The following is a 9,263-nucleotide window of genomic DNA, read 5'->3' on the forward strand; positions in this document are numbered from 1 at the left end:
TCTCGTTTTTTTTAGCGGCAAGTTTGGGCTTTGGCTGGACGGTGATCTGTATCAGGGCAGGACACAATCCTGCAGCACATACGGCAACGAGCCGTTGGCGCCGCGCGAAGATTTTGTCGTTAAAACGTTGGAATGCTGGGCATTCATATAGGACACGGCCTCATATCCACAGCCCGCCACTCCTTCGCCATCACCGCAGCCTAATTTAACCTGAACTCGTGAGCCTCGTGAAGGTTTCGCCCCCAGGAGAGATTAGAGGAAGACTAACGATTCTAAGGACATTGTCGGAGGAGTTGAGTCGTGTGTCGTTGTTGTCACGACACCTCGATTAACTCGATCGCCATTTGGGGAAATCTCGCCCAGTGCCAGACAGGATGATTCTCTGAGAAGAAAAGAATCGTCAATGTCCACACGAAGAGACAACGATTGCCTGAAGATTGGTGAGAGCGACGAGACGCAGCCTCGAAAGGGATGCGGACGTTTGTAAAAGAGACTGTCATGGCCCGAAGTTATGCGATCATAGCGTGTGCTGTAACATGCCTACCTGCGTATCTCGTAGCTACTGATTATCGTTAATTGCCCCCGACTCCCCTGTCTTTTTTTAAGTTGGCGTATTTATTTTATTTTTTTTTTATATTTTGTTGAACGAGTTGTTGTTGCGAATTGAATGTCGCTCGTCAATTTGATTTGCGGTTATTTGTGAATTGACCGAGAGTCGAAGAATTATGATTACTTTATACGATAATCGTTACTTCGAACTAGTCGTGAGTTTACACATCTAACGCCAATATAAAGATAATTACGATAATGATGATGATGATGATAATGATGATGATGATGATAATGCAGATGATTATAATAATGATGGTGGTGATGAAAGAATGAAAGTGTGAATGATTGGAAAAGATATGGATGGTAAATGCGAGGCGAGATACATAACGTTTGAAAGAAAACAATTTACAAATTCAATACGATGAAGATGCTAAAACTAACAGTTTGTTGATGTGTAGATAATGTAGATAGTAAATGTAAATATATATATACATATATATACATATTATGATCGTGTTGCAATGATTGATTTTGACGGTACAAGTAGAGAGAACTCTTTGCGGAACGCTGTGTAGCTCATCATGTATAATGCAGATGTTCATTGAGAGCCAAGAAACGTATACGCGACACGTATATACATATTACATGCGTACACATGAGGATTGATACACAGATTGCGGGAAGCGTGCTCTCGCGCAATTGAATATAATGATCCATGATCTGAGAAAAAAAAATGTAGTTTTAAAGAAAGGAGATACCTCGAGCTGATCTTACGATTAGAAGAGGAACGTGAAGTCGAACGAGAAGTCAATGATGTTGTGGATTGACTTAAGTCAGAGCGTATTCGCGAATCTTGTCGTCAGTAAATTAGTAAATGTGCTTTGGAGTCACGAGTGACCACAACGAACACACATGCCTGTGCCTGCTTCGCTCTCTTTGTCTCCCTCCGCCAAGTGTACTCGCGGATATGAAGCGAGTATCTCGAGCGTGAACCCATCTTCCTACCAGCGTACGAATCCCCTGATGCAAACGATCAATCACTTTAGATAGCACATCGGACGAGGAATCATCGCGTTCTACTCGCGTTACGATACTCTTTTAGACCTAGTCCAACTTTGTACGACCGATTATACACACAATCACACACTGTTCGAGCTTATAATCTCTATCGCGCGCGAGCGTCGCCGGGTTAAAACCGAGCGTGTGTGTACTCGCCGTCTCTGCTTGGCGCGCCTCGTCTATTTGCAAAGAGAAAGTGAGGAGAACAAAATCTTGTAATGCGCACAAGGTGAACGATCTTCAAGCGCAAAAAAGAAGGGAAAATGTGCAAAAGCGTTTTATCAACTGTCGTGGTATTGCGCGAGATCGGACGAACTTTTCTAATACATTAAGTTATGAACATTGTGACTGAGTTGCAACCGTTTGAGAAGGACCACGTTTGGCGCGTGTCACTGACTCACCACCTTGAACGAATCACACATTTTATACCACGTAGACCTAATGACGACACCGCCGTATATCTTTCTCCTCCCCATAATCACTCTAGATACAATTTCTATTCTACGAGAGACCACGCGTTGTATTGTTTGTATATGTGATTACGGGATCCTCGTAATCTTAACGAAGGCGTTCCTCTGCTGGTCGGTTACCGATCAGCAGGGCCGCACACGACGACCAAGAGTGCTTATTATACTAACGACAACCCAACTTACACACGCGAGCACAATAAAACATACGCAGAAAAATTTTTATCTACCTTTACCTGTTTACCTCTTTCTCACTTGTGACACACGGATTCCTCTCTGCCGATGTACATCATCGGAGAAACGTTCGAAAGACTGAACGGTCGATCCAAGATATCCTAAAAGAAGAACGAGACCCAAGTGTTCGCGCACTGGTTACAAGACGCACTATAAAAAAAAAAGAAAAGAAAGCGCGTGATTAAAGCCGCCGACTGGGCAGAGTACAGTGTGTGACACTTAATGAGAATTTGAAACTGACACAGTTCCGATGAGGGTTTAATTTTCCACGCGATGCGAAACGGATGTTAAAACGTGTGATGGTAGACGTTAAAAGATAGACTTTACCGAGCCTCACAAAACTCAACACGAGTGATCATAGAGTCCATTTTTCGCGTGCATGTAGCGAAATCCTATAATCTATCGGGATTGGTTCTCTCGATCCCACGATGTCGACGAAGCACAAACAAAGTATCAAGTCAACGTGCAGCACTACCGGCTTCACTAGGGTAGCAGTCTCGAATTTGTACGCTTCAAATGCGACACATAATAACACGTTGCGTACGATTAGAGTTGCTTAGAGCGTAAATTAGACACTAGGCGTAATCATGTGATATTAAGTGAAAAGAAAAAAAGAAAAAAGCAGTTGCGCTCCTAGATGATTCATCGAGTCGCTTCGACGGTACCACATGGTTGCATACGCGACGTCGTCATGTACACCATATATACATATATATAAACACAAAACATACCTCGAGATAAAGGTCTTTTCGCTTCCTTGATCCGCGAAGCGATTGCGTGCGATTGCGTGCGATTGCGGGAACGTTGCTCGAGGAACAGACGGATTCGAAACGCGCGGTCAGGATAATAGCATTTGTGTGCGAGAAAGAGCGAAGTACGTGCTGCATCCGACAGCAGGTGACGATAACGATAAGCCAAATGAAGGGAAAAGAATTACTCATGATCCTCGCCTTAATGTGAAAAAAAAAAAGAAATTAAGATGTCAATGTGCACTGTAACGAAAATAAAACATTAAGTATTTCTGGGAAACGAGCTTTTCGTTGATTCTTTATTTTTCTTCGTTTTCGTCGTTCGCACTTCTTGCGTGTCTTTCGTTGTCGTTTGTCATTCGCGGTCGAGTCGTAACACATAAGCAGAACCGATAATGTATGTGCGTGATCTTCCGGTCGGCCAACGCCACCGAGACGAGTTCGATAGGTCTATATTGTTTCAGCATCTCGTACTGTGAACTTTGCAAACCAGAGGTGATAAAAAAGCTATCCATAAGATTTAATTTACACGCCTAGGGAACTACTACGGATAACGTTTGCTAATTGGTAGTTATATTTATGTGCGTGATAGTGTGCCAGTCTTCTTGCACACCTATTGATACCGTATATCGTATGTTAATGCGCGAATGACGCTCCTCGCTATCATCTGAGAGTGAGATTTCGCTTTTCTTCTTCCACAAAGCGTCTTCTATATCGGATGTAGGAGTACGCGGCAGATACAGATTATCTAGAATATTTCAAAGAAACACACGCGGTACTGCCTCTGTAGAAGTAAACTAAAATGTACCCAGTGGCGGATTACTCATTAGGCGCGATAAATGTTTTTGCGATCTTACAGAAAACAATTGAAATGAATTATACGATTGATAGATTGATACTCGTAGTGTTTAAATATCACGACATTTAAATTGCTCCTATGGGCTTTCTTAAAATAATGTATGATTTTATGTTACATGACATGTTGTGTAAGAGAATGTTGGAGAATTTCTGAGTTATGCGTTGCTTGGAGCAACGTTCAGAGCCCCGACATGTTCCAATCCGCCACTGAACGTAGCAAATGAAACTAGGAAAAAAAATCCCAACTGTAACGAACGACGTTTCCTGTTGTATATATGTATGAGCGTATTTCGGACAGCGCACGTTTATAGGACACCTCCGTGCGAGACTCTTTCAAGAAATCGTTGAATTAACTATCGTGATTATGCAATTTTCGGCACATTGTATTTTTCGATAACAGAAGATACAGCTTTTACATATTAACAGCGTGACAAAACTTAGAGCCTGAGAGAAATATGCCACCATCCACCGTACATATCCGATCTGCGGATGCGTTACAATGAACTAGCGTTATGAAAATACTTCGCAGTTTGAACACACAACCGATGTTGTTTCACCGCTTGGAAGTAAAAACGAAGAGTTACTACGCGTTCTAACAATAGAACATTCGTGCTTCTCTATGTCCAAACTGCAGGATGATAACGGTTGTGTTAGTCTCTAAAGATTAAGGATATACAGGGATATGCGGGGTGTTCTATTTAACTCGTGTCAGTTTTTAATAATCGACTATTTGATAAGTTGAAGATTTAAGGAATTATTTAATTGCGGCGATATTATACACAAAAAGATTCTTTGAGAATCACATATAAACACATAAAGTCTTATTTTTTAATTGCTTCTGGATATGTATTTAATTAATCTGATATTTGATATCAAAGAATGTATCAGTAACAGTAACAAATTTGTGATGTTTCTATTAAGAAGATATCATTAGATCTTTTTTTAACTATACTTTCTGACGTCGATAATGGGGAATGTTTCAGCAAAATTACTTGGTTTGATATTTTTCTCAATATCACGTTTAGCTCTTATGGATAAAACTTCTATTTCTGCTTTAACGTTTAATGCATTTTTCCCCTAGATTTTTTACACAGATCCAGCAAAACTGATTTTTTTATTTGGAAGGAAGGTGTTCTAACACCAAAATATCTCCCTAGGATTCACCAATGCTTTCTGACATCCCTTAAAATGAGATATGTCCATATCCAGTTGTTAGTCACAAAAAGGAATAGGAAGATTGTGTGAATATTTATAAGTTGGAATTGCAAGAATGATGGAACACCCCGCATATATTACGCTCTAAAACTATGAGTACGTGTAGTCTGTATATATATAAAAGACATCCCCACAAATGAGAGTAGCGAAGATCCACGCTGAAAATCGTACGCTCGGTACCTTTATAACATGTACCTACGCATACACACGTAGTCGATATTAGCGATCGTTAGCGAACTGAATGTAAAAAAATAATAAAAAAGGGAAGAGATTCGAGGAGAAGAGGAGGGACAAACTCAAGCAAGCAGCACAACAAGGAGACATATACCTTCGGTATACACAATTGTCAATTAGATTCAGACTGACTGCAGGGACTTGAACACGCATAAACAGTTCGATGTTCTTCGATGTTTAGCTAGATAAAGTTGTCGTCGTCGTCGTCGTCGTCGTCCTCGTCCTCGTTAATGAGCACGTTATTGAGAACACAGTCGACGCATTTAATTCGGGCCAGTGGCGATAAATGTGAAGCGATTAGCGGCTAACGGGACCCATTTGACATAACGAAAAAAAATATTCTAATATATATACAGATACATAAATATATATATATATATATATTATTATCAGTCAAAGAGAGAGAGAGTAGGATGTCAGAGAGCTCGTTTGAGGTAAGATGTTGGTCTTAACACGGGAGTCAGCGCACAAGCCACTTTGGTCTCGCTACGGAACCACATAATTAACGCTGTGTATGCTACGTTATTGGTGTGCGTCTATTCCGCAATTACAGCTATACCTGTGTAAACGGAAGAGATATCCGTGCTTCTCGCCGCCTGGAATTCTGAATGTTTTCGACCAATGCTTTTTGTGGGGAAAAATTTTTCAATGCGTTTTGCCTTGCGCTGTCGTGCTAAGCGGCTATCGCGAAAAATTAATTGAAGTTAACTGAGATCTAAACTGATCCACTATCTCTTTCGCTCTCTCTCTCTCTCTTTCTCTTTTCCTCTGTCTTCAGGAAGAGGCAGAGTGTCGGTTTGAACATCAGTTAACTTTGACTAATGTTTAGGGAAACGATCCCCCCCCATGTTGCATAAATGTTTAATCGGCTGTTAATGTAGACAGGTATCCGTAGAACTTATTCTCATACGATCAAGAAGCTGTTTGGTTCAATAACGAAAATCTGAATAATTGATGTGATATTCGTAGCGATTTCTGTGTTGAAAAGAAAAAAAAAGAAACAATTCTAGTGACAACTAGCTAGCGCAGCGAAAATTCTGTTATAACCAGAGATATAGGCAGAGCATAAGTTTTATTGAACTCAAAATGGCAAAGATGTTCCAATAATGCGAGCATTTCGATGTAAGGAAATTTGCAGTACAATATCAGCTCAGAGATTCGACGCGGGGCGTTGTAACGAAATCTCACTGTATGTTATGAAAGAGCGAAAAGTGCTCTCGGCGATTTAGCAAGTACCAAAAGTAAATCCAGTTTGCGAGATAAAGGGAATCGGACGATGTTGTAAAAATTCAATGCGATATATCCGCTGGAAAGGAAAACTATTGCGCCAATTGTACATATGTATCTCAATCTGATAGCACGTCTCCTACAGACAACAATAGTAATCCAAATAATTTTTGTGTCGGATTGTAAAGAGAAAGAGCGTCCAGGCATTCCTTTCGTCTCTGTCAATTGTTCCAGCATAACGTGTCTCTGAAAAAAACACGCGTTGAAGACACTGTCCAAAATGCTGGCGAAACTGAGAAAGCGGATGTATCTGGCACAAAGCAGTCTACACTTCTCTTTATGTTTCGTTTAAATGAATTAAGCGCAGAAACAATAGCGATCCTTTTCTTTGTATCCCTGGCGCCGAGAAAGTTCGCATAGAACCAGATTCAGGATAGATATTTATGATATAAAAAGAGATTAAAAAAAGAAGAAAAATGTAAAAAATGTAAAAACGTATTATGTCTCTGATTACGTCAACCCTTTTATTTCCCACTTCCAAGTATCTGACAAGTTTTCCTTACTTATTTTTAAGACTGTAGAGATATCTGCTCTTACAAACGACTAATATTATTCTTAATGCTAATTGAATATATTTTAATTAGATAAAATTTTACATAAGTAAAATAACAGTACCTCAATACATGTAAAAATAGTTAATAGACAATTGAATGATATACTCACAGAATAAATTTTCACAGAATAAACATTGATAAATGGCAAATATTAACATTTCATTTATACACATGTCTTATTATTTATATATAACATTAGTTTCGTAAATCATATTAAATAATCTTAGGTAAAAAAATATTATTTTAGAATTATACTATTTTATTTATAAACATCTTAGCGCAATATATGTGCAGTTAAGATATAGACAATTCATAATAGGATTAAAATAGCTCAATATCCACTATACGAAAGAAACAATAATAATCACGATAAAAAGTAGAAGTATCACTATCCAGTACCCACATGTACGGTCTTTGGAATGAATATTACGAACCTGTTGAGTCTTGTTGATCAAAGATTCATCGGTCCTCTCCATGTGATCAGCCAGATCATCAATTACCTCTAAATTACGATATGATAAAAAAGTTATTTTCATGTTGTACTATTTTTTTTCATATACTATTTCATTAACTGACAAGTTTTCCTTACTTAAAATCTTTTACATTACTCACCGTTTTGGTGATCCACCTCATTGCTAATCGTTTGTCCAATTTCCTTTTGGCGAACAATCACTTTACATAACTCTTCTAAGCCTTTATCCTGCTCTATAAGAAATTAGAACAATGTGAACTACATATATTGTACGATTATTAATATTTCCTCTAAGAATTATTGTTACCTATCAATACTCGGTCTTGATGACTCATAAGATCATTGACAGACACTTGTACGTCTAACGGTTTGTCATCATCATCGTCGGCAGCCCAAGAAGTTGTGCCACCGTCGGCGAAAGCTGAGGAACCTGTCTTCAATAGGCTGGCGCGCGACGATACATAATCATTTGTACGTGGCTCGTACAATCTTTGTAACTGAATATCCTTGCTTTGCAATTGTTCCACTTGTCTCGTCCTACGTTCAGCTTCCTCAAACGTTCTGTCATGCAGATTTGTATTTTAAGGAAACTTATCATTTTAGAGTTATACTATCGCAAAGTCTAAACTTATGCTAAAACAGTTAATATGTATGCAGATAAAAGAATACATTGTTTTCAGTTTAGAAGCTTCTTCCACTTTGGACTTTAATTGCTGAACTTCCCGTGTGTACTGCTTCATGCGCAATCTTATGTTGGCTGACAGGCTAGCGTAAGTTTTCGACGTCTTTGGGGTCCCATCGCGCATAGTGAGATGTTCCATAATCTCACGAAACAGCTTCTCGCATGCGTCATATTCCGTGAGCCTAATCACACGTACACAATAGATTAGTGGATATGTAAAAAAAAATCTTGTATAAAAAATAAGATTCAAAAATTTACCAAGGGTCGATTCCTTCGATGTTAACAAGTGCCATTTTCGAGTTGTGGTCGACGTACAAATATATTTATATTAACATTCCAAAGGATACGACGGTGTGTATTTCATCGTTTGTTACGAAAAACGTTAATTTCTCTATAGTCGAGGGATGTATAGCCACATCATTTTCAGGTGATCACAGTCTGTTGAAGTAACGATGACAGCTTCTGCATCATATAATATGATCATATGACAATAACACAACACAGTTTTATAAATAAAAAAAATGAAGCGATACAGACTTGCGTGAATGCTTTGACTTTGACATATAGATAACCTCAAATCACAATGGAACTTGACCGCTGGCGCCTCTATGTGCATAAAAATGTGCACTTTGAACTACGTAGCCACGGATATTTCCGGCAGTTTCGCTCGATAATGGTACATGGTTCGTGTCCGTACTATGGTTCACGTCCAAACTATTCAGATAGAACAGAGTCGAGATCCGAGATCCGAGATGATTGTCGGTCCTTGTCTAACTCATCTTTTCAATCATTTGACTTTCATCTTGATTCTCGACTATGGGCCGATATCACAGTCTCCGATTAACGTGATTCTCCGATTAAACTCACTCTTCGTCTCTTTCTAGGGGGACAGTTAGAAAG

The 9,263-nt window shown here is 39.1% G+C and overlaps 2 protein-coding genes across 5 annotated transcripts in view; one reads left to right on the forward strand and one right to left on the reverse strand.

Moving 5' to 3' along the window:
- The window catches only part of Mtd (TLD domain-containing protein mustard), a 27,605-nt gene extending 20,512 nt beyond the window's left edge, over positions 1-7,093 (forward strand). For all 3 annotated transcript variants that reach the window (XM_071717331.1, XM_071717332.1, XM_071717333.1), the window contains one exon: positions 16-7,093. In XM_071717331.1, coding sequence (XP_071573432.1) covers positions 16-151 — 136 coding nt within the window. In that variant the 3' untranslated portion in view covers positions 152-7,093. The remainder of the gene's footprint in view (positions 1-15) is intronic.
- On the reverse strand, positions 7,094-9,041 carry Syx8 (syntaxin 8). Of its 2 annotated transcripts, XM_071717334.1 has the most exons (6): positions 8,901-9,041; positions 8,622-8,825; positions 8,351-8,545; positions 7,989-8,242; positions 7,822-7,914; positions 7,094-7,711 (listed from the first exon to the last, which is right to left on the reverse strand). In XM_071717334.1, the coding sequence occupies exons 2-6, from the start codon at positions 8,654-8,656 to the stop codon at positions 7,551-7,553; spliced, it is 738 nt and encodes a 245-aa protein (XP_071573435.1). In that variant the 5' UTR covers positions 8,657-8,825; positions 8,901-9,041; the 3' UTR covers positions 7,094-7,550. The 2 variants fall into 2 exon arrangements, with proteins under 2 accessions (XP_071573435.1, XP_071573436.1); XM_071717335.1 differs by lacking the exon at positions 8,901-9,041 and having other exon boundaries at positions 8,622-8,894.
- Positions 9,042-9,263: the final 222 nt, after the last annotated feature.

This window comes from Temnothorax nylanderi, unplaced genomic scaffold (genome assembly GCF_030848795.1).
Source record: "Temnothorax nylanderi isolate EJ_2023f unplaced genomic scaffold, tnyl_v1.0 TNYL_tig0209_pilon, whole genome shotgun sequence".
Taxonomy (NCBI): Eukaryota; Metazoa; Arthropoda; class Insecta; order Hymenoptera; family Formicidae; genus Temnothorax; species Temnothorax nylanderi.